Raw genomic sequence first — 27,629 nt, 5'->3', positions numbered from 1 at the left:
GGCTGAGAGAGATTCCTGCCGGCAACCTTGGGGAAGCCGCTGCCAGTCTGTGAAGACAATACTGAGCTAGATGGACCAAGGGTCTGACTCAGTACATGGCAGCTTCCTATGTTCCTATGTACCCATCACCCTGCAAAGTAAGTTACGCTGAGAGGGACAGGCTCAAGACAACCGAGCAAGCTTCAGGGATCTCCTAGTCCAACATTCAAACCATTACGCCGCGCTGGCTTCCTTGCTTGTATGCATGTCTGAACTTTATAGTAGCAACCAACACCCCACCCCTCTAAACTCAGTTTTGCAGAGGGCTGGTGATGCTGATGCAGAGTTGGGGTTGCCACGTGCCAGAGCCCACCGTATGTTCAGCGGATCTGTGCAAACCAATGCCTGTCAATGTGGCTTTTAAACATTCAAAAAAAAAGGGACACCACCAACTACCACCACCAACACTGGTGCATCTCCACCCAAACAGGCTTCTGGACCACCTCTCTGCTGCAGAACAGAACGAATATCTAGATGGCCTGCTCATTGCACCTCTATCCCCAAGTGTCAATCAATTAGCAGAACAGGCGGTCTCAAAGGAGTGAGCATCAGCCACAAGGCTTTCTTTTCGGTTTTGCTTTTCCAAGGTAGGTCCCCCGAGCCCCACTGAGGAGCTGCAGCAAATCTTATGGACTGCTAACCCCAGAGAAGGTTCTAACTTGGATGTCTTCTCCGTGGCCGGCAAAGACGTGTTTATTTGCCCGGGCATCCAAACATATTTAGGTTCTGCTTTTAGTATTCTGCTGGGGTTCAGTGGTTTTATGGTTTCAGATTCTCTGTTGACTTTTATTTTATTTTCTATGTTCTAAGCACATTCCATCCTGCAAATTCATACCAAAAGGTGGCCTTTATGAAATTAAAAAAAACCACCACAAAAGGTGAGAACAATAGTTTCATTGCCCCTATTCTTGATTTGGTTTCCTCCATTTGAAGACCACCAAAAAGACTCTACCACTCAGGAGGGGAGATTGAGCTACACACAAACAAGGCCCCAGGTTCAATCCCTGGAAGGTCCAGTTAAAAGGATCTCAGCGAAAGATCTCTCTGCCTGAGATCTTAAAGAGGATAATCCTGGAATTGATGGCCCAGTAATCTGACTCAACACAAGGAAACTTGCCAGGTCCCTGATCTTCTCAGTTACTCATAATTAAACATGGTGCAAAGATACAGAGGCGTGTGAAAGAGGAAGGTGGTATTAGAACACTCCAAGATGCAGTCACCATCCAGTGCCAAATGCAAGATGGATTGGAGAGCTGTAGGTACTCACTGTCAGGTCCGGGTTGGGCAATTGCCATTAATGACATGGATTTGGTCAACGGGGGAGAAACTGGGTTTGCGGTGAAGCTGAAGGCACGTGGCTGTGATCTTTGGCGTATCTGTGGAGCACAAGACAAGCATATGAATGATGTCCTCTTGAGGTTACGAGATGGAACGGGCAACCGGATTCAACTGGGAAGATGTATGGGCACACTGAACTTTTTGCGCTGAAATCAACTCAATAGTGCATGACTTTGGCTGGATTGGGATAGGCCCCTGGAGATCACAGGTCTCACTGGAACCTCAAGGGGCTCCCTTGTCTCCAGGACACCCCTCTAATGCAGTAATTCCCAGAAAGATGCTGACTACAACTTCCATCATCCCCAGATGCAATGGCCTTTAGCTGGGGAAGGTGGGAGTTGTAGTCAACAACGTCAAAGAATCCCTGTTACAGGGAACACTGCCCTCAATCCCAAAGTCACCCCTTCCCCAATGTTCATCTTAACCACTTCCCACTATATTTTTATTCATTCATTCGAGACTTTTAATATACCTCCCACTCCGAAGACTCTAGGCGGTGCACAATAACAAGCAAACAGGCAACATTAAAAATTACATTCTAAATTAAAAACTAAAGTAACTACCAAAGAACAGAAAAATAAACTACAGGGCAAAAGCCTGGTGGGGGAAAAAAAGTCTTCAATAGCAATTTGAAGATCGGTAAGGAAGGGGCTATATAAGTCAAGTTACAGGTGAAGGGCTCTTTAAACCCCTCCTTCCCAGCATGCCATGCAACACAAGACCTTAACAAAGCCCTCTTCCTAGGAGACTCGGCTATGTATTCCCATTTGCTTGTTGGCTCGTGCCGAGGACTGCACAGTTGAGGTGCATAACATGCCCAGCAAATAATTCTGTATCGCTCAAGCAGACAAGCCCAGCCACACGCAGCCGAGTGCCAAGAAGAAAATCTCTGCACGGTCACTAGCCAATCTGACCTGGAAAGCAAGGCGTCTCAATAGAGCAGTTGAACAAGCTGCAAGGTTTCTGCCTCTGCCCCTCTGCAGCAGTGGAGGTATCACTGGGTGCAAGGTGAGCAATTCACAGGTGGAGGAAGGAAATGGGCGTGGCAAGAATCAGCTTGCCCCACAGAGCTATTAAAAACAGGAGTTTCCTTGTGGCAAGAGATGGTGGTTACTTCTGTCCTCACCTACCCCATCAACCAGGCCTCTGACCCACGTTGCTTCTGGCTAGCTTTCTCAAACCAAAAAGGAGCTTCACAAATATGGAGCGACCTTAATACTGAATATTCAAGAGGAGAAAAGTGTACAAAGGAGCCTCCTTTACCTGACGGCCAAAGCCTCTCAGTTCCCCTTGCTCAGATTCCAGCTCCTCTTCCGTCAGAGAGACTAACGAGCCCCGCTCGTCGTTAGCCAGGGGGCTTTGCTGGAGGTCTTTGGTGTTGAGAGATTCTGTCTCAAGGCCGGATGATGGCTTCTTTGCGCCGTCGGCCTCTCTGGCCAGGCCTTCTAAGCTGTAACTGAAGACAGACAGGGGACGTTAGGACTGCCACAGATTCTCAGCGGCTCAGGACACAAACTGGCTGGCCAAAGCATTGCTTGGGAGAAAGCGCCACTCAAGGCTCCATTTTAAAGCATTCAGCTGCAAGCTTACTCATCTCTGCTGCTGTGGTTAGCGAGCACGATCAAGCATTAGTGTAGCTACCGACGGCAAAGGCAATTTTGGGCACGATCCACCTGTGCAATCCCACTGGAAACAACTTGCATAACTAAAACTCTGTGTGTGTTGCCTTCAACGAAATCAACATTACATTCAGAGGGAAGTAAACCACGATAAGCAGAAGATTTCCTGTTATAGTGGATACACTTGATCTTTCCATGGATTCTCCTTGAATCTGTGGCCTCCCACGACCCCCATGTTCATTCTCTGGTGTCAGATGGCCAAACAGGGCTTAAGTCCAAATCTATTTGGCAGCTTGGTATATTATCTGCTATCTATGCTTCCAGGTGTTTTTTTTTAATTACTTTTATTTTATGGGACTTTGCATTCACAGTGACACTTCAGGAACAACACGACGCACATGGGGATGATGGGAGTTGTGGTCTGCACATTCATTTGCCACAACAAGCAAATGGCCCAACTCTGTGAACTCTGGAGGGTCCCAATGGTGAGTGTTCCCGGTAACAGGGATTACCAGCTGTTATGGACTACAACTCCCAGAGTCCCCAGCTGCAATGGCCTTTGGCTGGGGATTCTGGGAACTGTAGTCAACAACTGGGAATCCCTCTTACAGGGAAATTGCCAATGAGTTTTTACTCTTCTCTTGGACTTGGAACTGCACAAGGAGAGCATGGGAGCCATTTTGGAAAAATGGGAGCATGGGAAATCATGGGAGCCATTTTGTACTGCAGAGGTACATTAAATACACCTCTAAAGCAGGGGTTCGCAACCTTTGGTTCTCTAGACCAGGGATTCTCAACGTTGGGTCCCCAGATGTTACTGGACTTCAACTCCCATAATCCTCAGCCCCAGTGGCCTTTGGTTGGGGAGTATGGGAGTTGAAGTTCAATAACATCTGGGGACCCAGCGGTGAGAATCCCTGTTCTAGATGTTGCCAAACTACAACTCCCACCATCCAACATACTGTGGCTGAGGATGAAGGGAGTTGTAGTTCTGCAGCATGGAATACCACGGGTTGGGACCCCATAATGCCCCCACCCCTGCAAGTTGGGAGAGGGGGCAGGGTCATATCAACCAGCAATTTGGCCTGGTCAAAATGTGCAGAGCCCTGCTTAAGACCTTGCATGCAACAGTGGAGGTTCAAGTCCTCTGTGCACCCGAGGTATGCCTCTCCCCTTGTATGCAACCCTTGCCTTCTCCCCCTCCTTTTTAAAAGCAAGGGGCAGGATGGCATCTTGCCCCCACCCCCAGCTGGTGCCCCAATAATCTGTAGTCGGAGGCGACTGCCTCACCTTGCCTCATCAAAGGGCCGCCCCACACACAAACCAAGCTGAACAGGAGACTGCACAATGCCCAGCCGACAGACCCAGAGCGGGACTCAACACGGGCACAAACACCACACAAGAGGCAGACAACGCTGGGAGGGCAAAGCCTCTGCTACGGCTACGACAACACACTGAGCCGGACCCTACCTTCTGCCATTCATGTCGGCACCCATGGCAGTGCTGTGGACACCCAAGGGACACCAGCTCAAACTGGGGACATCAAAGGCAAAGAGAGCAAGAGGCCTGCCGTTACTGGGTTGCCAGAGAAGCAGATGCTCACAAACACGGGGGGGGGGGGAGCTGGTCTGGTGGTAGCAGCAAGCAGGAGTTGTCCCCCTGGCTAAGCAGAGCCTGCCCTGGTTTGCATTTGGAGGTGTGTGAGTGCTAGAAGATATCTCTTAAAGGGGATGGAGTCAGAGCTCAGCAGGAAAGCACCTGCCTGCTTGCATGCAGAAGGTTCCCGGTTCCCAGTTCCCTCCCTGGCAGCATCTCCAAGATAGGGCAGAGAGAGACTCCTGCCTGCAACCTTGAAGAAGCCGCTGCCAGTCTGGGTAGACAACACTGAGCTAGATGGACCAATGGTCTGACTCAGTAGAGGCAGCTTCCTATCTTCCTATGTACATTTGCCTTCTTGCAAAGTGCTTAGATCAGCAAAAATTTTCCCCTTCGAGATTTGCCTGTGTTGCTCTTGTGAACAGTTTACTATGTGTCCAACTCTATACCCATCATGGGCTTCTGTACAGCTCCAGTTCATTTCGACAGAGCTAAGCTGGGACAGTTCCGAGCTCACTGCGTCTGACAAAAAACCGGGTCTATAGAATGGCCTAACAGCAAGCCTGCAAGGACACTCTAGCCATTGGCTGAGCTGCTCTGATGTCACGGAATCAAATAGAAACAGGGGAAAGGCCTATAAACAAACCACTATAAACCAACTCATTCCTAGGAGGAGTTCAGCCTATGGAACAGTAACTGTCAGTGCCACTTATGTGAGGAAAGGAAACAGTCAGTCTGGTTGGGACTCGCAGTGACAGGAAAGGCAAAGGGGTGTGGTTGGCAGGAAATGGGAGGGACCAAGGGTGGGGTGGACTCTTAGCAAACTAGGCAACCAGGGAACTTAATGGACAGGGCAACCAGAAGGCAGGCACTGTTGCTGAGAAGTCTGGATGGGGCAGACAAAGCATACAATCTGCATGCAGGAAGTCCCAGGTTCAATCCCTACCATCTCCAGGTACAGCTTGGTGGGCCAGTGATCTGACACAGTATGGGCACCTTCCTATGTGGCTATGAATCCAGGGGAAAGACCAACATGGAGGTGGTCAAAGCCAGAGGAGTGGACACCTCACACAGTTCATGCATGCAGGCATCAAGATAGCAAAGAGGGTTGTGGGAAAACCTCACCCAGACTATGGACAGAAGGATCTAAGTGCTGCTCATAAAAAAAAATTGGGCAGGGAGGAATATTAAGTGGCTACAGAACTGTGAGCAAGGAAGCCAAGTCATGGAGGAGATGGGGAGATCTAGCATTAAAGATGCCAGCCATGTTTTGACAGCGGATTTTCTTCTGTGAGTTACTACTGCAGTGCTGGATTAGTGTCCTGATAACCAATAATCTCCTTTTATTCCTGTATTGCAGAGAATCTCAGACTTGGGTCCCCAAATGTTTCTGGACGACAACTCCCATCACCCCCTGCCACAATGGCATTTTGACCATTGTGGCAGGGGGTGATGGGAGTTGTAGTCCAACACCATCTGGGTTGAGGATCTCTGCTATATTGCATCTGTGAGGCTGGACTACCCTCTCTCTTTCGGCATTTAAGGCTCAGTGGAACATTAAATAGCCATCGTATTACACAAAAGATCAGTGTCCTAACCCAACTTCTACCACACTGCCGAAATTTTTTTTTGCAAAATCACCACTCGAGCATGAGACGCACGATTAATCCTGGCAGGATTAGCCACGCTGAGGTTTTTCAGACAGAGATGCAGAATTTGCCTGAAGCAGTGTGTTTAAATAGAAGTGGCAGGGAGGAGGGGAAATTCATGGGATGCAGAGCGAAAACAAAAATCAGGAACAAGATCATTTTTGCTGCCCGGCTTTCTAGTAATTTGAAAATAAAACAGCAAAAAAACCGAGCCAGATATCTGGGGCACTGAGCATTTTGCTGGTCTATTTCATTTCTTTCAAATCTGCTTGTTCTGAAAACATATTTTGTAACAATGCATTGCCTTTAGTTGGACTGTTTATTGTTTGTAAACTGCCAGAGAGACAATTTAGACAAAAGGCAGCAGAGACACTGGGCTGTAATGATTCCAGTCGACGGAGGCACGTATTTTGCAGAGTGGGGAACAAGGATTCTGCAAGTATGCTCTCCTTCCTTCCCATCTGCATTCAGAGCCTTCTGGGTCAGGCAAGCCACGGTTTCCAGTCTGCTTGGGAGTATAAGAGCAAACCACAGTTTGCCAGTTCAAATGCAAAACACCAACCAAGGTTTGCCTGAAGCAGGAAATAGCTCAAACCATGATTCTAAAGATCAGGAACAAGCCCTGAAACGTCCAGGTACTAGCAGGAAATGCTATGCAGAGTTTCACTTTATGCTCTTCATTCTATGTTCGCCTATTGAATGGGTCGGTTCACATGCAGCGTTTCCAAACCTCCAACTACGCTTTGAAGATCGGGGCGGGAGAGGAGTATATGCTCACACACCCCACCTTCCCTCCTGCACTCAGACTCAATGGCCTGGTTCATATATAGGAACAAAGGAAACGTCCCTCTACTGAGTCAGACCATTGGTCCATCCAGCTCAGTATTGTCTACCCAGACTGGCAGTGGAGTCTTTCTTAGCCCTATCTTGGAGATGCCGCCAGGGAGGGAACTTGATCTTCTGCATGCAAACAGGCAAATGCACTTCCCAGAGCAGCCCCATCCCCTAAGGGGAATATCTTACAGTGCTCACATGTAGTCTCCCATTTACATGCAAACCAGGATGGATCCTGCTTAGCAATACCGAGCTAGATGGACCGATACTCTGACTCCCTATAAAGCAACTTATTATGTCCCAAAACACAGTGTGTGAACCAACCCATTCAATAAGCAAACACGGCATATGATGAAAATCATTAAATGAAACATTTCCTGATCATTCCCCCACACCCACCCCAAACAATGCTAAGATAAAAACCAAGCTCTCTTCCTGGTCTTGTGGTAGCAAGCATGACTTGTCCCCTTAAACTAAGCAGGGTCCACCCTCGTTGCATATGAATGGGAGACTAGAAGTGTGAGCACTGGAAGATCTTCCCGCTCTGGGAAGAGCATCTAGGCTCCAAGTTCCTTCCCTGGCAGCATCTCCAAGATAGGGCTGAGAGAGACTCCTGCCTGCAACCTTGGAGAAGCCGCTGCCAGTCTGTGCAGACAATACTGAGCGAGATGGACCCATGGTCTGACTCAGTATATGGCAGCTTCCTATGTTCCTCCCATTGGAACCAGCCAATCCTACAGCAACTGAGGCCTAGAAGGAAAGGAGTTCAGGGCACCGTGTAATCAACCTGAGACCTAAAGGGGAAAGCCAAGGTCAGACACTTTGGCCAGGGGTTAAGTGGTGATTCATAGAAAAGCCGATGTGTTAGTAGCCACTCAAATGCAAAAGGGTTAGTCAGCATCAGCGGGGGCTGTACCTTCTCCTATGGGTGGGAGGCTTCCTTCCACCTTCCCCCAGCATTCGCATTGAACTGAAAATGAATCACGGACAAGGTCAGTCAGCGAGGACAAGGGAGTGGCATGAACAGACCAGCGGGGTGCAGCGTGGGAAGGAGAATGCCCCGAGGGGAACTACTGAATGACAGGCTGGAGCAAAGGAAATGGGGGAAGGGGAGTGAGAGGCAGGGTGTTAGGACTCCAGGGGCAATGACAAAGCCTCCCTCTCCCGCTGCGTCTCTTTATACAGCTCCACCACTGTACACAGAATAAGGAGAAAAAGTGACCCTGGTCCACTTGACACAGAATCAAGCAGACGGGTCAGATGGCAGGCAGAGAGGAAGAAGTTGCATGCCGATGGAGTGTGGCTATAATCGAAGTTGGATTGGGGGGGGGACAAATGTCCCGGGGCCCCTGAGGGAGGAGGGCCCCCACCAGCTGGGTGACACCTTACTCTCTGCTCTCCCCCTCAGGCCTCTCTGAAGAAGGGGGGTGGGAGAGGGGGCCCCCCACTCCAACCTTGCTACACCCTTGCATGTGAGAATGCTCTCCAGTCGTTTAAAATATCATCATTATTGATGATGATGATGATGAAGAAGAGATTTACATACTGCTATTTTTTAAAATGGTTTTTTAAAAAGCAGTTGACCTAGAAAACAGAATGGAAAAATGGTTCCCTGCCCACTAGGGGCTCCCAGTTTAAAGTGACTCACAACATCTGTGCCGGGCTGCAGAGAGACTGTTGCTCTCCCCTGCCCGAGACTGAATAGGAGGTTCGGCCACTTGGATACATGGCTCGTTGACCCATTCATCAGGGAAGGCTCAGTGGAAGTGGGAAGGGAGCGAGCACAGCGGAGAGGACGTTCGGCATAGCCTGAACCAAGCTAGGTTCATCCCCACCCAACACATTGCCTGGGTGCTGTTTTTCTGCGTACGTACAGGGTGGGCCCCCTCCCTTCTGCGGAGAAGAGTTGGATCAGGCACTCTCCCTCACCTGCGGTGGCAAGGTCCAGGAAGAGCTCTGTCTAAGTGGCCGCTGAAGCCCTCACTGCCAATGCAGTTACAATGAGCCAGGAGCCCTGTGTTAACCCTGAAACCCACATCAAGATGACGCGCAGAGATTGGTTTGGCACCCGTAACCTCCACGAACCCGCTCCCTGCCTTGCAGAGGAGGAGCCAAGTTGTGCAAGGCCGTGAGTCACAAGGGCTCATCAGATAAAGCTCCTGCCATACAGTACCAAAGAAAGAGGAGAAGATTGACAAGACTGACCACACCACAATTACGGTGTAGAGAGTCGTATCTGGCCGTCAGACACGGAATCTGCGGACTCTGGCTACCAGGAGCCTGAGAAACTCCATTTTCATTTTAACTTTTAAAATCTAACCACTGAGCAAGTTTCTAGTCCTTATGGCTAGGGACTGGGGTTGGGTCTAAATCTGCAGTTCAGGATATATATATAAGGAGTTGCTCAGATGATAGTCTGGATGATAGCTTGGTGGAGGAGCTGCTGTTTTGCATGCAAGGAGGACCCAGGTTCAAGCTCTGGCAGCATCTCCAGGGAGGTCTGGGAGAATCTCCCACCTGAAACCTTGGAGAGCCGCTGCCAGTCAGTGTTGACAATACTGAGCTAGATGGACTAATGGTCTGATTTGGTATAAAGCAGTTTCCTTTCTACCTTAAATGACTTCAGTTTCCAGGCCTGGACGAACTGCATCCTAGCCTAGGTCCTAAAAACACATCAGAGCTTTCTGGTGTGCTCTTAGAATAGGACTGCACACACTCCAGCCCTCCAGCTGTTGGACTACAACTCCCATCATCCACGACTACGGGCCACTGTGGCTGGGGATGATGGGAGTTCTAGTCCCTAAACAGCTGAAGGGCCAAAGTTGTGTGCCCCTTTCTTAGAACCTCTGTCCAATATCTTTTAGGAATCCTTCTGCTCTAGCTCTAGATTTTGTCCACTGACCAGAGGGTTGGACTAGATTGCCTTAAGCATGCCCTCCGGTTCCAGACTGAAAATGGCGGAGGGATTCTGCTACAGCCTTCCAATACCTTCGGACCTCAATGTGCCATCAGGGATTGAACTTTATCCCTCCTTTGTCGGAGGAGCACGGCCAGGGGCACGCACAAATTCTGGCCGGCCCGACTGAAACGTGTGAATCCCTGTTCAGCTACGGCGTATACATGTGGTAGGGAAGCGACTGCCGTTGCATCGTGAATGCTCCCAAAGAGCAAGGAAAACACACCGACGTTTACTCAAGACTTCTGGAAAGGGAGGTGACTTGCGACATTCACATCCGGGAACCTCTCGGGTTGATCATTTCTAGCCGACTGGCCCTTCACGTCAGCTGACTGGACGGCCCCATGCACAGCGGCCCACACAAAAACCTTTGGGCCAGCACCTTACACCTAGTTTGACCTCTAATGCTATGACTGAATGCTATGACTTCAGGCTCCTGGCATGTGCAGAATCACTCCCCTCCATGCACGAAGAGGCGCTGGCGTGTTTGCTAAATAGAAAGGTCACCTTTCTGCACACTTCCGTCTAACGTACCATGACCCAAGGTAGCCACAGATATGGATGTTTGGTTGTGGAGCTCAGTAGAGCGTCTCTCTCACCTCCTGTGATTGATCTCGGCCTCGTTGCTGGCGTTCTTCCCCGGGCCCCAGCTATGCCGGCGGAAAGGAGAGAGCGGTCTCATAGAGTTCCGCAGGACCGAGGAGTGAGGGGGCACTTCGGTGATACTGTCCAGCTCTTCTTCCAGCTCTCCCGAGACGGCAGCCTCGCCGTCTTGGCCTTCGGCGCTGGTCATGTGGGAGCAGCTGCCATCTGGGCTGGACTGGTCCTTCGGCCTGCTGCTGAGGCCCAGAGCCTGAGGGAGAGAAATGTTGCTTCCGAGGGAGGAGTTCCTCTCCAGCGATATCGTGTCATCTGCGGAGGAACTGGAACTCATGCTGTCTCCCGTTGACTGCTCTTCTTCAGGCTGCTACAGCATGTGGGCGGGCAGGGGAGAAGAAGTATAACCATCATAAGTTATGTATCTATCTATTTATTTTTACATTTCTATCCCACTCTTCCTCCATGGAGCCCAGAGTGGTGTACATGGTTATGTTTCTCCTCACAACAACCCTGTGAGATTCCCTGATGTTGACTACAACTCCCATCACCCCCAGCTCCGATGGCGTTTGGCTGGGGATGATGAGAGTTGTAGTCAACAACATCTGTGAATCCCTGTTACATGGAACACTGGTCCTCAGATGCTGAACTACAACTCCCATCATCCCCAGCCATAGATGTGGCTGGAGATAATGGGAGCCGTAGTCCAACATCTAAGGACCCACATCTGGAAATACTTGATTCACTGCACGTATGTCCGACCCTTCCTTTCATGGCACTCAGGGCGGTCCACATAGCTCTTCTCCCCTTTTATCCTCACCATAACCCTGTAAGGTAGGCTAGGCTGACAGTGATGACCCCAAACCAAGCCTGCTCTAGGGCTGGTTGACCCAGGGCTCTAGAGCATGCACCCAATCACAATCAGAACCTCCCCATCTCTGGCTATTTTTAAGCAATGTATGAAAAAAAACACTTATTTTAACAGGCTTTTTAGTTCATAATGTTTTCAAAAGTTTGAACAACATTTTCAATTGTCTTAATTGTTGTTTATGTTTTCATCTGCAAACCGCCCAGAGATGTCTATATGGGACGGTATGCAAATACAAATAAACAGATCAATCAATCAATCAAATAAATAAACACAGGCACCCTCACTCACACAAACACACGTGCAAGTGCATGAATATCTGTACATGTTTCTAACAGGATGTCTGATCCACTGTCCCTCTCCCATCCCAGCAGAGCATCCTTTCGGTGGTTGGTGCTTATGTTTCTCTTTTCCGATTGTGAGACCTTTTGGGACCGGGGAGAAGGCCTTTTCTTTTGCTACGTATTTGGCTTTGAGAATTTTTTGTTGAAAAGCGGCACATAAATATTTGTAATCGTCATCATTTTGGAATCCCTCGCACAGGTTGTGCAGTCCTAGGCGACTTGCACACACAGTCAAGAACACTCTCTCATCTGCTTTCAATACCGGGTTCTAGACATTCAAGTTGGCAACAACTTCCTTTTAATTCTTGGGTGCTGCACTTTTCTGGAGAAGGAGGAAGCCACAGAACAGAGCTGTGTTGCAGCAAGGGACAGCAATGAGATCTCTTTGTTGCAAAAAACCTGACTTGCATTAGTGTTTAGGGTTGTTGTTTTTCTTTCCCCTCCTAAAAAGCAAAGCCAGGACTTTGCAGATAAAATTAATTTTCATCCCTATGCCTCACCCTTTCCTTAGCCACTCCCTGGGCAGCGCACAGGGCTGGAAGAATTAAGGGACACATGCCAAGTGCCCTCTCTTCACTGCCTCTGTTTCACGGCCCGCACCGTGAATCCATCTTCTGGAATCCCATGATCCCAGGACAGCCGAAACGCCTCTGAGCGCAGCTCATGATCCAGAAGGATCTGCGTCTCTCGCGGCAGCCGTATGGGACGGCTCACAAGACGTACGCGGAGTCTGAAAAGCAGCGGGCTCTTGAAATGCGAAGGTTCCTGGGGAACTGTAATGCAGCCAGGGAAAGGGGCAGATGGTGGGGGGCAGGAATGGAAAGACTTTACAGGGATGACAGCAGGAAATGACATTAGACATTCATCCAGGGAAGGGCATGTCGCAACGTCTGCCCTGAATGTTCGCTTTGAGGAGGGAGAAGAACGGAGAATAGAGCCAGATGTGTTAACAATGGAAGGCAGCCCAACACCGTATGCTTGGTATGGCCGAGCCTGTGATGGATTAGCTGACCTTCCCAAAGCGCACCCCCCGGAACACTGCAGATGTTTCCGGGAAGCGGTGACCGCAAAGTCATAAAGAACCTGCAGAAGGTCCCAGGTTCAAGCCCTGGCAGCATCTCCAGGTAGGGCTGGGATAAACGCCTGCCCAAAACCTTGGAGAGCTGCTGCCAGTCAGTGTAGACAATCCTGAGCTTTATGGACCAAGGGTCTGACTCAACAGAACCACGGCCAGTGTATTGTGGGTGGGGCCATAGCTCAGGGGAAGAGCGTCTGCTTACACGTGGAAGGCCCCAGGTTCAAACCCTGGCAGCATCTCCAAGTAGGAGGGGCTTGCCAGAATCCTTGGAAAAGCCGCTGCCAGTCAGTGTAGACAAGGCTGAGCTAGATGGGCCAAAGGGTCTGACTGAGTAGAAGGCAGCTTTCCACGTTCATACATAATTAGTAATCTCATAATAAACTTGTATCATTTCTCCACCGCCCCCAGTCTTAATGATTAAGGCGGCAGGAGAGCGAATTCTTTTCCCTTCAATGTTTTGGTGCATTTATAGGGAATGACGGGAATTCTCGTGTTGTGTTCTCATTCTCAGTCAATGAGAACAGAAAAGCAGGGCAGAGGGGGGAAAGCTGCTCTGAGTTAATTAATGTAGAGGAAAGGGGATTGGATGATGTGGCTGGCCGGCCGGCGGGGTGGGGAGTGCTTTAAGGCCACCTACTAAGCTCAAGGCAGAAGCAATATTTGAACTGGAGACCCCCCCAGCTGGTGGAGCTCCCTCCTACTGGTCCTGCTGGCTCAGGCCTCACCGAAGTGCAGACAATTTGCCCAGGCTAAACCTCAGACTGCAGGGTCAGGGTGCACAAAACATTCGTGATCTATCCATATCTCTTGGTCACGGCGGCTAAATGGAACCCCTAGTTTTAGAGGCAACAGATCTTGGCATTCCAGTTGCTGCTGAAGGCAAGGAGCAGGGTGTGTGTGTGTGTGTGTGTGTGTGTGTGTGTGTGTGTGTGTGTGTGTGTGATTGCCTGCCAGCCCTACTGGTGGTCTTTCTAGAAACATCTGGTTGGCCACTGTGGGGAAATAGGATGCTGCACTAGACAGACCTCTGGTGAGATCCAGCAGAGCTTCTCTTGCAGCTTGACTAATGGCACAAAGGCCAATAATCTCTTGCAAGTCATCGTGGACTGAGAGCCCCAGCCAGAGGTGCACCTTGGTAATTTTGGAGCCTGGACCTAAAGGCTTTTGGAGGCCCCTCTTCCCCTGACAATTAAGCCTCATCGTGCTCGGCCAGGTGACCACACCACCTGGGACAGACTCAAGAGGTTTGGGGGGGCCTCAGGGACTGTGGAGGCCCTGGACTTCGGCCCAGAGGTCCAGGGGTAAGAGTGCCTTTGGCCCCACCCCCCAAGTGGAGGCAGGGCTGCTTCATACGCCCTCAATGCTGATGCTGTGTAACCTAAACTGATTGGCTATGTTGTGCCACGGTATCGTTTCCCTCCTTCTGTGATCCCTGATTAGCTAAGTAGTGCTGCGACATCATTCTGTGACCCCTGACTGGCTTGGACTGCAGAGCAGGAGGAGGAGAAAATACTAGACGAGGTTCAGAAAAGGTGTTTTGCCATGAGGGGCAAAAAATCCAAACCAAGAGTTATGTTTGGGTTTTTCCAGAACGCATTACTTTTCTCGCCACTTTTTTGCTTCAGACATTTTCACAGGAGAAAGTTCCGCAGAGCTCTTACTGTAATCTGAAATGTATAGGCAACACTCAGTGGCACTCTGACCCCTGGACTTTGGGGACGAAGTCCAGGACCTCCACACCCCCTGGGGGCCCCCAAATCCTCCTTAGTCTGTTCTGGGTGGTGTGGTCACTGCTGGCCCACACTATGCCGGGCGGCTGAGTGTGATTGTGACCTGTGCCTGATGCTTTAGAGACAGAGTGGGGAGTGGGGAAAGAAAGATGTGGGATGGGAATGTTAAGTTGCATGTTAAAATGTTTCTGCTAACGCATAATTGTATAAACATACCTAAGAACCCACATGTTAAAAAGTGTGTGTGTGTGTGTGTGTGTGTGTGTGTGTGTGTGTGTAGGGGGATGATGCAGTAGGGGGCGGGGGCTGCAAAGGCCTTTAGGTCCAGGCTCCAAAATTACCCAGGTGCACCTCTGGCAACACTCTACAGCAGGGTTTCTTAACCTTGGCCCCCAGATGTTGTCGGACTACAACTCCCAGAATCCCCAGCCACAAAGGCCATGCTCTGCAGCAAATGACAGGAAAACATAGTGACCTTCCTTAAGAGCCGAAGAGACCCAGAACTGAAACTGACACCGAGGAGGAGTTTTACTTAGGGAGACCAGCAGGACTAGAACCTTGAAGGCAATGCTGAAGCATGACTGAACTGTAGCCTTACCTTCCCAAAGTCGAGGTCATCCATCCCATCCCCTGGCAGAGGGAAGAGGTCAGACTCGCTCCCTGATCCCCTTTTCAGGATGTCTCGTGAGGAAGTGCAATTCCTGCTCAGTCCATCTTCCAGGAAATTATCCCTTTCTGTGGGGAGGGAAGGGGAAGAAGCATTAAAAACCATGATGACATCACCTCTGCTTTTCAGATTGCAGCCCATGTCGCCAAGAGACTATGCTACAAATCAGAAATTCCCCAGTTCCTCACCTCTGCCATAAGCAAGCCTCCACCTCTCAGCCTCTGAACACACGCACCCCTGATCAGCAATATCGGTATGCCACAATGGGCCAGTCTTACAGAGTTGTTGTGTGGATTATGCAAAAAAGGCACGCAAAACATTTTGACCCTCTAAGGCACAAGCCAAACAATATGCATTGTAACTAGGACTGTCCCCCGATGAAGGAACCACTGGAAGATTTCTGATCTCCTCTCCTCGTTCATGAAGGAAAGGGGAAGCACACCCAGCCCCATCTTTGGAATCAACTCCCAGAGTTGCTTCCCTCCTTGACTAATTTTTAAAATAATCTGAAAGCCCTCCATTTTAAAATTGCTTTTAACCGGGTGAATCACTTTTAGTCCTGAAACATTTTCTCTTCTTGTAGTGTTGTTTTTATGCTTGCTATTATGATTATTATTTGTTGTCTTATTGTGTTTTTATGGGAAGCCACCTGAACAGGAGTGTGCTGGACAAACATTCAGCCAACCAACCTTTATTTTACTTTTGGTAGGGGACGAGGAGCTGCAGAAGGCACAGAAATGCCACTCTCTCGCCACTGAAGATCCTATCTAGCCGCCTCCTTGGTTTCTAAGATTTCACCTACATATCCCAAGAAGTACCTTTGCAACCAAAAGGACTAGAAACTTGTTTTTCCCCCCAGGGCTAATGCCCTTAGGAAGTTGCATTCCGCACCCAGTGCTGCACTTTGGCACTTTTTCTGTGCTCTCATGAAATCATACCATGAGCCCGCCCACCCACCCACCCAGTAACATCAGTACTATCATCCCCACATTGCAGATAATTTGGGGAGGGGGCAATTTGAATCAGGGCCAGAGCACAGAGAGTCGGTGGGGGGGTCTAAGATGTCCCATGCACTAGCTCTGATCCAAACCACTCTCCACCAAAGCTGTGGAGGGCAAAATATACAGGCACGAAAATTATTTCGGCTGAGTTTTCCATTCCTGGCTAAGAGGAGCTTGGGAGGGGATTACTTAAATCAGGGCATGAGTGTGGGGATAAAGGGTTAGGCCCCTCCACCCTCACCCAATCCAAATCCTGCTCCCAGCTGCTTTTTAAGAAAGCGGTGGGGGGCAGGGGAGGATGTGGTATTCGAATCCTAGAACTGGAGACGTTGCATATTGGCAGATGGGAATGAGGCCGTCGCTCAGTGGAAGAGCATCTGAACGTCGAGTTTGGGCTTAAGGCTGCCTGGCGCGTTCCTGCCTGTGACGTTTGAACAGGCAAGCTCCTGGCCACTGTTCCCTCTAACAGGGGTTCCCAGATGTTGTTGACTACGACTCCCAGAATCCCCCGCTGCCATGGCTTTTGCTCGGGGATTCTGGGAGCTGTGATCAACAACATCTGGGAATCCCTGTCCTGAACAGCGCTCCTGGCTCAACCTTGCCGCCGCTAAAATTGAGCCAGTTCAGCACAGACACTACAATAAGCGCCTCCTGCGGCCGAGAAAAAGTCGGCTTGCAGAAAAAGTTGGCCTTGGACCACTAGCATTCCAGAGGCGTTGCCACGCCGCAGAAGGAAGAGCTCTTATTGCATCAGGTGCAACTCCCTGCGCTGCACCTTCTCCGCTTTCAACCCAACCCGGAAAGTCTGGATTTATTTTCCATAGCTGGGGAAGGAAAGGGGGTGGCGGTGGGACGGGATGGGCTGGGGATGCAGGGAGCTAGAGAAAGAAAGAAAGAAGCCATAACAATGTGCAAGCCAGCATTCCCTTCCCCCCAGCTGGCAACTTAACCAAGCATGTCCACATTCCAGGCGGAATTACAAACCGGCTCCACGAAAACCTTCGGAAGGAAAATGGAAAGCCAGTTCCAGACTGGCCACCGGGCTCGTCCTTTGCCCAGCGTAGTTAATCAGTGCACGTGCTGAAAGGTATCGCAAAGTCAGCAAAAGGGCATGCCCGGGGGGGGGGGCAAGAGAAGAGGGCAGTTCCATTCCTTCTGGAATCCCAACTCTTGCAAAATAGACTTTACTAACTACCCTGATGGTGGGATCACATGGATTCCCTTTAGTTCTCAGTTTTGTGTTCCTTTTTTTAAAAAGGGATGCATTTGCCATTGATGCAAAGTTTAAAAAATGAAATCGCTTTAAAGATTTACAGGGGCACAACTATACTCAAAGGTATCTGGGGTCTCCAGTGACCCCGGACTTCTGTAGTCCGTTCTTCCTTATTTATTTATTGCACTGATGCAGCTGTTAAAACAACAGCTAGTGTGTTGTGAAAACGGAGTTTATCCCATGTTGAAATCATGAAGATCCCCAATATTCTGGATACGCAGTTTTTGATTTCCCACCGCTCACTTGAACTGAGGTCTAACAATCCCCACATCCTCTTTGTGAAAGCCTAAAAAAAAAACAATTCTGAAAGTGTAACAGGAGGTAGCTTTAAGCACCACAGAGAAATAAAATCCGTCAATTGGAGAAGACGATGTGAAGGCTAAACTGGCTCACACTGGCAGGATCTTTTCTAACTTCCCTTTGGAATCAGCCATGGATCCAAATACGTAGGAGGGTGAAGAGCTAAGAAGAGGGGGAGTGGAAAGAATAAGGCGGCTATTATGCACGCGTTTATCTTGGGAATGCTGAGAACTTTCCAAACCCAAGGGCCGCCTTGGAAGGACATCCTCTGCTTTTCAGGGAAAACTTATTTATTTTCACATTTTCACTTGTTTTGCTTCCAGTATGCATGAGTTGCACAACCTACGCTCGCATCCACCTTTTCTGATGGCCTGATAAGCCTCAAGCCATGAGAACGCCATCGCAAAGCAGCTGGCAACAGAACAGGCTCCCATCACACTGTGCCTTGGGCTTCCTGAATATGCCTGATTTATGGCTTGGACTCTCCCCATTAGTCACTTGAGAAGCTCATGCAAAAGTGAGAGCGTGCATTTTAAAAACAACAACAACACAGAAACAATGGATCCACCAGCATATGTGCACGCACACACTTGGAATTGCATGGACAAGTAATTTTAGAGATCCACAAATTCAGACTTAGTTCACTAGCCAGCCATAATTTAGGGTAGCCACCAATCCCTTGTCTTCACACAGGTCCTTTTCTGGCATACAGGCAGAGGTCTTAGGAGGGAAAATTCTTGCCTTCTCAAGAATGGCATTGGAAATGAGATCTCTGTGGAAGAGATCTGTGTGGTTCTGGAAGCATGTGCCATTGGTGAACTGGCAAGGGGATTTGCAGATGCCTGGGCATCATGTTTCTGATGCAATCACACCACCTTTTGCCCAATTCTCTCCCACCCCTCCAAAAAGGCAAAAATACAAGTAGGTAACCAGAAACACCACATAACACAGGGGTTCTCAAACTGGGGTCTCCAGATGTTGCTGGACTCAACTCTCATCATCTGCGGTCACCATGGCCAAAGGCTCACAGTACGCAAACAGAGGGCCACTGTGGCTACTGATGATGGGAGTTGTAGTCCAACAACATAGGAAGCTGCAATATACTGAGTCAGACCATAGGTCCATCTAGCTCAGTATTGTCTTCACAGACTGGCAGCAGCTTCTCCAAGGTTGCAGGCAGGGATCTCGCTCAGCCCTATCTTGGAGATGCCGCCAGGAAGGGAACTTGGAACCTAGATGCTCTTCCCAGAGCAGCTCTATCCCTAAGGTGAACATCTTACAGTGCTCACACTTCTAGTTTCCCATTCATATGCAACCAAGGCGGACCCTGCTTAGCTAAGGGGACAAGTCATGCTTGCTACCACAAGACCAGGTCTCCTCTCCTGCCATATACGTCACACGCAATTCAACCTTTACATTAGGATTCTAGTCCTAAAGTTCTAAAGCCCAGCCTACAGATTTTCCTTCTGTCTGAAGGAATATGGTAGTCTACAAGGCCCACAAATTTTGGGCATCAGCACCATCTCGGGGGACAAATGCTCACTGTGATTTCTGGCAACATTTATGTCGTTCGAGATGGAAAATAGGTGATAGCATTGTTACACTTACAAGCTGTCTGTGTGTCGTCACCCCTTCTTTCTCCCTATCCCCAAATGATTAGGGTAAGATTGCAATCATTTTTGCAGACAGGAATGGGTTAGACTCTCGTATCTGGATTTGATCTGTGTACTGATCTTTGATGGTAATAAACTCAATTGAATTGGTTAGGGTCAGGGTAACAATGAACAAATTGTTGCATTCTTTCCATAGAGTGATCTTTGGAGGACATTCCTGCCAATTGTCATTTCCATTCTTCCGACAACACCGATAAAATTATTATAGCCATTTTGTGCATTTTTAAAGCTTTGCAAAGCTTTTAAATCCCCACTGCAAGTTAAGTTGCTGCAGTCCTAAGTGTCAGGACAATAAAAGCAGAATAACATACTGAAAGCTGGACGTCTTGCAATGCTATCACCCGCTTTCCATCTGTAGGGGTGTCGACAAAAATCACAATGGACATTCGTCCCCCCCAGATGGTTCAAGGAATATGGGGTTCATCTAGTCTGTGAGTCTTATCTTAGATATTCCAGAAGCAGGCCTGCGAAGTGCAAAGGAAAGGGAGTTTCACAGGCCCCAGCTGTGAGGGCAAAACGGTTTCAAGATCTCATGGCCACAGCCTCTTTTCCCTCCAGAGGCTGCAGACAAACAGTCCTTCGCCGTGAGGCCTGAGTCATCTGGAGCATCTGCAGGTCAGACGGCTCTTCAGGGAGCCAGTCAGCTGATGACATCACCCCAAGGTGGTTAACTTTTAACCGGTTTCAGGATCCGAGAGTGGCAAGCATCGTTATGTAATTCTGTATATGTCCCGGAAGCGAAGCGGACCGTTCACACACCTAGGCCCGTGAGGCTATTTCCCAACAAGGCGGGTTCCAAGGATTCAAAACAGATACACAAAGAATGACTCTTTGCCTCCAGTGAGTCATGCAAGGCAGCTTCTGTGAATCTTCAAGGGGCTGGCAAACCCGTGCCCAGAGAAATCTCCAGGACTTTTCATAACTCTGGAAGGAAGTTCCCTCCGGCCAAACGTTTGCATCAGTGCAGCAAAGAAAAGTCGCATCTGAGTGGCAGAAAATTAGGGCGATTCCTCTTACCTGCACACCCAAAGGGGCGCTTGGGCTCCAACAGCGAGGGATCCGGAGAAGGTTCCATGGGACTCCAACTTTCACGATTAATCTACAATGAAGCAGAGAGAGGTGGCAAATTAACACAGGGATATTTGAACGTGGACTGCATCACCTGTGGGTGTGAGCTGCATTGACCAATAATGCCAGGTCTGACGACTCCCTGTAAGGAAGCTGATAAAAGCCAACTCATGCTAGTGCAGTGTAGTGAGTGCTGGACTAGGACCCGGGAGACCCGAGTTCAAATCCCCATTCAGCCATGGAACTCACTGGGTGAGTCACTTAACTCTCAGCCTAACGTACTTCTCAGGCTTGTTGTGAGGATAAGAATAACCATGTATACTGCTCTGGGCTCCTTGGAGGAAGAGCAGACGATACATGTAAAAATAAACAAACTCCCCCTGTTTTTCTGTGGCAGACCACTATGGGGATAGCCCGAAGGGATTTGATGGGTCCCTTGCCTCTCTCCTTTGGGGAGGAGAGCTGGCCTTCCAGTACCGAGCATGAACTATCCCCTGTGCTAAGCTGGGCCCACCGTGGTTTGCACTGGGATAGGAGACAACATATGAGCGATTTAAGGTATTCCACTTAGGGGGTGGGGCTCAGTAGAAGAGCATTTGCGTGCATGCAGAAGACCCCAAGTTCATTCCCTGGAACTTCTCCGTCATGGGATGTGGTGATGGCCACCATCTTGGATGGCTTCAAAGGGGGATTAGGCAGATGTGTAGAGCTCAAGCCTATCAATGGCTACTAGTCTGGACGGCCACAGGTTACCTCCAGGCTCAGAGGCAGGAGGCCTAGTCTGAACGCCAGTTGCAGGGGAGCACCAGCAGGAGAGAGGGCCTGCCTTCATCTCCATGCCAGAGGCATCTGGTGGGCCACTGTGGGAAAGAGGATGCTGGTCTAAACAGGCCTTGGGCCTGATGCAGCAGGGCTCTTCTTATGTTCTCTGTGCATTCAGCAAACAGTTAAATAAGGGAGCCCAGATCTGCACAGCTGAACCTACAACCAATCAGGAACCCTCTGCAACTAGGGTTCCTGACTGGGTGGAGAGCCTACAACCTTACTGCTGTAAGACCCCACTTTCTGAAATTCTGCTGAATTTGTGGATGTCGGGGTGGGTTGGGTGCACAGCCTTGCTTTCCATTTCACACATAAAGCACAGCTGTGGAGAGGGATTGTATACATAGGCCATTTGTTGGAAAGGAAGAGGGATTAAACTCTAGCATGGGAGCTAGAGTTTAATCCCTCCTCCAACTCCTGCCTGTGGCTTCCAGCGGCATCTGGTGGGCCACTGTGCGAAACAGGATGCTGGACTAGATGGGCCTTCTTGGGCCTGATCCAACAGGGCTGTTCTGATGTTCTTATGAGCTAAGCTGGGGCTCTAAAAGTAAAGTGTGGAGTCGAGTCGATTTCGACTCCTGGCACCCACAGAGCCCTGTAGTTTTCTTTGGTAGAATACAGGAGGGGGTTGTCATTGCCTCCTCCTGCACAGTATGAGATGATGCCTTTCAGCATCTTCCTAGATCGCTGCTACCTGGTATAAAGTACCAGTGGGGATTCAAACCTGTAACCTTCTGCTTGTTAGTCAAGCATTTCCCCCATTGCGCCACTTAAGGTGGCTCTACATGGTGGTAATCAGTTGCCACCCCACCCCCACCCCACCCCAGCTTTCTGGCTTTTCCTCCTAAAATTTCACTCCTCCTACTAGAGATACAGAGGAGGAGGTTAAAACTCCTCCAAGAAAAAGGAGGAACTGTCTTGTGAATGATCATGCATTCAGCTGATCTCATGTTCTTCCTTCTACGCCCATGTAACTTCACACAGATCTTGACACCAGGAAACCTTCCAAGGCCCAAGTGTTATGCAAGACCCAACCTTGCTGATAGAGCTATAAATCAAGTGAAATTTGCTTGGGAGAAAAGGGGGGGCTGGAGGGGGGGGAAGCAGGGAAAGCAGATTATTTTTAGCCTACATTTCCTTGTAAAACCCTAGGGTCTACGTTTCCTTTAATAATACTTTAATTTAGCTCCAAGCATGCAAAGAACACTTCTTTTTTCCTGTTTGTTGAAAGCAACCCATGATCTTCACATTGTTCCTTGCAACTCAGAAGCACAGTTCCACATGTCTGAAAGCAGTTCAGACACTTTAAAAAAAAAAAAAAAAAGGACTCTAGCCATTAACTTGTTTTATAAGCCCAGGAGAGTTTCAGCTGTTTTGAATGGAAGCAGGAATTGAAGGGCATGGGGTTAGCTGGAAAAGGAATGGGTGCGGGGAGGGAGAGAGATTTCACAGATATACATCTTATCTCTCTCTCTATATATATATTTCTCTTAGGCATACCCGTCGCTAATCCCATGCGTGGCACCTCTCACGTGAGTTCGCAAGCAAACTGCCAGCAGGGGAAGAAGAAAGCAGCAGTGCCGGAAGCGAGGTGGGAAACAAAACAGCGGCGGGGTGGGGATAAAACGGCGGCAACTGCGCCGGCAGGCGAGGGAAGAAAACGCCAGCAATGGGCAGGTGGGGGGAGAAAGTAGTAGAGGGCGGGCTGGAAAAGAAATCTGCGGTAGCGGCGGGCAGGGCAAACTAGAGGCACAGATGCTCTGCGCCCGGGCCCAGCTAGCTTAAAATAAAAAGAGTGAATTGCATCCAGTTTTCTAACTTAAATTTTGCACCACTGCTAAACTTATGTAAAGTAAAGTGTGCCGTCAAGTCAGTGTCGCGACTCCTGGCGCCCACAGAGCCCTGTGGTTTTCTTTGGTAGAATACAGGAGGGGTTTACCATTGCCTCCTCCCGTGCAGTATGAGATGATGCCTTTCAGCATCTTCCTATATCGCTATTGCCTGATATAGACCAGCAACCTTTGGCTTGCTAATCAAGTTATTTCCCCACTGCGCCATACAAAGTGCTTTTTATCTGCAGGCAGGGGCGGATTAAGCTTTTTGATACCCATGAGCAAAAAGATTTTTGCCACCCCTTTAACTTTAACAAAAAAGATTTGCCTTTTTTTAAAAAGGGGGGGAGGTAAAAGGGGGGACTTTCTTCTTGCCCACTCCACCCTTGCTGCAGCCACACAGAGAGGCGCAGGGGCAAATTTTAGCAGGGGCAAAATTTGCTGCTCCTCAAATTTTGCCGCCATTGGCAAATGCCTACTCTGCCTCTCCGTTAATCCGCCACCATCTGCAGGACGTAAAAAGGCAGAAGCGAATCAGGGGCGAAAAAAGACAGAGGGAGGTTAAGGAGTATTGCACAAAGGGGTGAAGCGGGGGGGGGGGGGAAGAGACGAGTAGGGATGATGGAAGTTGTAGTCCAACAACCTCTCAACCAACATCTCCCCCCAAAAGACATACCCACAAATCACCTATGTGATCATCATTATTTCATTTGTATCCCACTCTTCCTCCAAGGGGCCCAGAGCAGTGTACTACATACTTAAGTTTCTCTTTCACAACAACCCTGTGAAGTAGGCTAGGCTGAGAGAGAAGTGAGTGGCCCAGAGTCACCCAGCTAGTATCATAGTATCTACCTACAGTAGACCTTGAGCTAACTTCTATCCACCCCAGCTTTGGATGGTACAGCTTCTCGGCTTTTGGAAGGGGGAGGCATGGGGAAGAGAAGGGCAACCCCCCTGCCTTGATGCAGAGATCATGAAAAAAAGGCTGTGGCCACGGCACTCTAGCCCAGGGTGGAGGCGACCCTTATGCCAGGCAACCCCCGGCACGCGTGCCAAGAGCGCCAGGCGAGGAAAATATGTGTGGCACGCCAACAAAGCAGCCACATCCCCGACACTCAAGTGAGGAAGACCACTCCGCCACCTCCGTGCCTGCTTCCTCGGCCTCTCCCAGCTGGGAGGCTTGCTTTCTAGAAAACTGGGAGAGACTCCTGCCTGAAACTCTGGAGAGCTGCTGCCAGTCAGTGCAGACAATACTGAGCTAAATGGACCAAGACTCTGACTCAGCAGACGGCAGCTGCTTATGTTCCAAGGCCCCCGGACCTCAGCATAAGGGGCGTGGCCGGCAGCCGGGGTACGTTGCCTCAGGCCTTGGCGCACTAGTTCGACAAGGTTGTGACCCCCCAACCAGCCGGCTTCTTCCATCCAGATGGACAAAAGCAGGTACTCTGCGATTCGGAACCCACAAGCACCCCACGCTAATTGAACAAGGGGTGCAAGCCTGTCTGATCGGCTGCAATGGATTCCGTCTGTTTTCACCACGTCCCTTGTCTGTGGGAGAGCTATCGCAGCAAGGGGAACTGTTGTGGCAACGCACAAAAGTCACACTTGCAAACTCAACCTTCAACAGCACCTGATCGTCCACCCCTTTAACGTAGCAACGGACCTCCCCCCCCCCCCCCCCGCCGCCAAACAATAGCTCTGGAACCTCGGAGGCGCCTTGCTTTATGAGCAGAATCCGCCCGGAGCTGGCTAGACGGGCCGTCTCATCACTCAGCTGTTCAAGCAAGAACAGGGAGCCCAGGACTGCCTCATTTTCGCTTTCAAACGCTCACAGTTCTTGAGTTCGCGCCATGAAAATGCAATTAGGATCGCTCCGCCGTGGAAAAGGAAAAGGAGGTCGGTGTGTTATTTTTAACCTCTCTCCGAGAAGTTAGCCGAAAGAGAAAACCTTCAAAGACATTCAAGCCCCTCAAGGCTAGTTTTTCAAAACAGATTTGAGATTTCATGAAGTCTCAAAAGGGGCTGTAAATACAGCTGAGACAAGAGTTCTCATCAGAGGATCTACATGCTGAAATTGCAGGGAATCCGTGCGGAAGGAAGGCCCCGGGACTTCGGGGAAATTTTCAGAGCTGAAGAGGAGGACAAAATGCATGACCACACAGCATTGTTCTAGGGCAGGGCTGCACAGCTTCGGCCCTTCTGCGGATGTTGGACTACAATTCATAATTAGCCTATGGAATTCTCTGCCACAGGATGTAGTGACAGCCAACCAACTGGACGGCTTTAAGTGGGGTTTAGATAAATCCATGGAAGACAGGTCTATCAGTGGCTACTAATCTGAGGGCTACAGGCCACCTCCAGCCTCAGAGGCAAGATTCGTCTGAATACCAGTTGCAGGGGAGCCACAGCAGGAGAGAGGGCATGCACATACCTCTTGCCTGTGGGCTCCCCAGAGGCATCTGGTGGGCCCTTGTGGGAAACAGGATGCTGGACTAGATGGGCCTTTTTGGGCCTGATCCAGCAGGGCTCTTCTTAGGTTCTTATCCCTGACTATTGGCCACTGTAGCTGAGGAAGCTGGGAGTTGAAGCCCAAAGCTGTGTAGCCCAGCTCTAGGGGCTTCTGGTGAGGGGGGTGGAAATGGGGTTATGACCTAAGCATCTCATGCATAGCAGCCATAATGCAAGAGGATCCAGCAACCCACAAAGAAAAAGCAAACCAGGACAACAGTACTCCCACCCCACACCACAAAGTTTTAGAAATGCCCCAACAAAACGTTCAAGGCAACAAATTGGGCAAGGAAGGGAGTGAAGGAACAGGTATCTTTATCCGAGACAAGGAGATCAACAACCCAGTTTCCAAATTAGGATGTCCCAAATTCTAACCATCCTTCAGAGGGCAGAGGAAAAAAGTGGAGAAAGAAGCCATGGGTTTCAGGCACCTGTGGGAAACAGGAGACTGGACGAGAGAGGCTCGTCTTCTGTTCTAAGTACCAGAAGGGGTTTGAAATCTGTCCCAGGCCTAGAGCTGCTCTGTCTGGTCATCTAGAGGCGTCTTTTGCTCACCACAGGTGATCAAATAAGCAGCTGTTCAACAAGCCTGCCTTGGAGCTGAAATTCTGCAGGACTGACGGAAAAGCAAAGTAGAATGCATTCAGTATAGTGCTCAATCCTGTTTCATCCTCATTTTATAAACAAGCCAAGTTTTTGGCCCTCAGGGCTGTGAAAATGCTCCGGTCCGGAGCCCGTGAGAAAGGCCTGCTGAAATCTCCAAAGCCAGAGAGGTGGCTGAATAAAATCTCGAGTGGTTGAGAGCGAAGCTGCAGGTTCCCATATTGCTCCTTTACAACAGCAAACCAGAATCAACCTAAGCATAACACTAAGGATCATATAATCCGTTCTGGAAAACAGGCATGTCCACATCCGTCCCATATATGTCCATCATTTAGGCAGCTCAGAAAACTGCCATTCTCAGTGTAGAATCTGGATCACCTTGGGGCAGGTTCAAAACATTTTTTTTTAAGCTTACAAATGTGGGTATTTATTTCACGGAATCAGAACTCTGACCATAGCAGTTTGGGTCTGCCCCGTTCTCCTCGCACAGACGGTTAAGGCCGACAATTCCCGTATGCACAAGACCTCCAAAACCTAGGTGCAAACTCGGTTTTTCAGAGCAAGTTCCCTCCTTCCTGAATTAACAGATCCCAGCCTGGCTGACATCCCCAAGTCATGCCTTCCTGAAATCACTCTTTCTGCCAGGAAAATAAGGCTCTGAGAGGGACAAAACATTCTCAGACTGCCACCTTACTGTTTGGTGGAGTAGATGCTAATTTTAGACAGGGGGGGGTACACTAAGAACCGTTAGCCAAGAGAGGTATTTGCAGCTCCCGCCTCCACACACCCTATTTAAAGACACAACTCAGTCCCAACTCCAAGAAGGAGAAGGAAAGGGGAGGGGAGGGGAATCACTTCCCATTTTTTTCAAAAGCCTTCTTTGGCAGCATACAGTGTCGTCCACAAAAAGGAACTCAAACTACTTCTTGCCTTTTCCAAATCAGAGTTCCTGTATGAGTGATGGGGTGGAAGCATAATTATTTGGTGGGGGGGGAGAGACTGTGAAGGTTTTGTGAAACGCTGCAGGCAATCTTGGATGGGTCTTGGTGGGGGCGGGGGGGGGGGAGAAAACAGAGGCTGTAAGATTGGTTGTAGTGGATGGCAGCCAGATTGGATTACTCATGAGTAGCCCCTCCAAAATTACTGGGACAAGTCAGTCATGACTAGTTTGCACCATTAAATTTCAGTGGGGCTTGGCATGAGTAATTTAGTCTGGAGGGCAGCCAGCGAGTTT

General features: G+C 49.5%; 1 protein-coding gene across 12 annotated transcripts in view; it reads right to left on the bottom strand.

Annotated features, from left to right (window-relative positions):
- The window catches only part of AKAP13 (A-kinase anchoring protein 13), a 193,378-nt gene that overhangs the window by 49,075 nt on the left and 116,674 nt on the right, over window positions 1–27,629 (bottom strand). For 5 of the 12 annotated variants that reach the window (XM_053272105.1, XM_053272116.1, XM_053272108.1 and 2 more), the window contains 7 exons: window positions 20,580–20,661; window positions 15,247–15,383; window positions 10,631–10,998; window positions 7,992–8,045; window positions 4,467–4,529; window positions 2,641–2,833; window positions 1,307–1,415 (listed from right to left, as the gene is read on the bottom strand). In XM_053272105.1, coding sequence (XP_053128080.1) covers window positions 1,307–1,415; window positions 2,641–2,833; window positions 4,467–4,529; window positions 7,992–8,045; window positions 10,631–10,998; window positions 15,247–15,383; window positions 20,580–20,661 — 1,006 coding nt within the window. The remainder of the gene's footprint in view (window positions 1–1,306; window positions 1,416–2,640; window positions 2,834–4,466; window positions 4,530–7,991; window positions 8,046–10,630; window positions 10,999–15,246; window positions 15,384–20,579; window positions 20,662–27,629) is intronic. The other 7 variants (XM_053272115.1, XM_053272117.1, XM_053272106.1 and 4 more) reach the window with 6 other exon arrangements.

The sequence above is a fragment of the Hemicordylus capensis genome, chromosome 10, assembly GCF_027244095.1.
Source record: "Hemicordylus capensis ecotype Gifberg chromosome 10, rHemCap1.1.pri, whole genome shotgun sequence".
Lineage (NCBI taxonomy): Eukaryota > Metazoa > Chordata > Lepidosauria > Squamata > Cordylidae > Hemicordylus > Hemicordylus capensis.
This window is presented reverse-complemented; position numbering and strand designations above follow the sequence as displayed.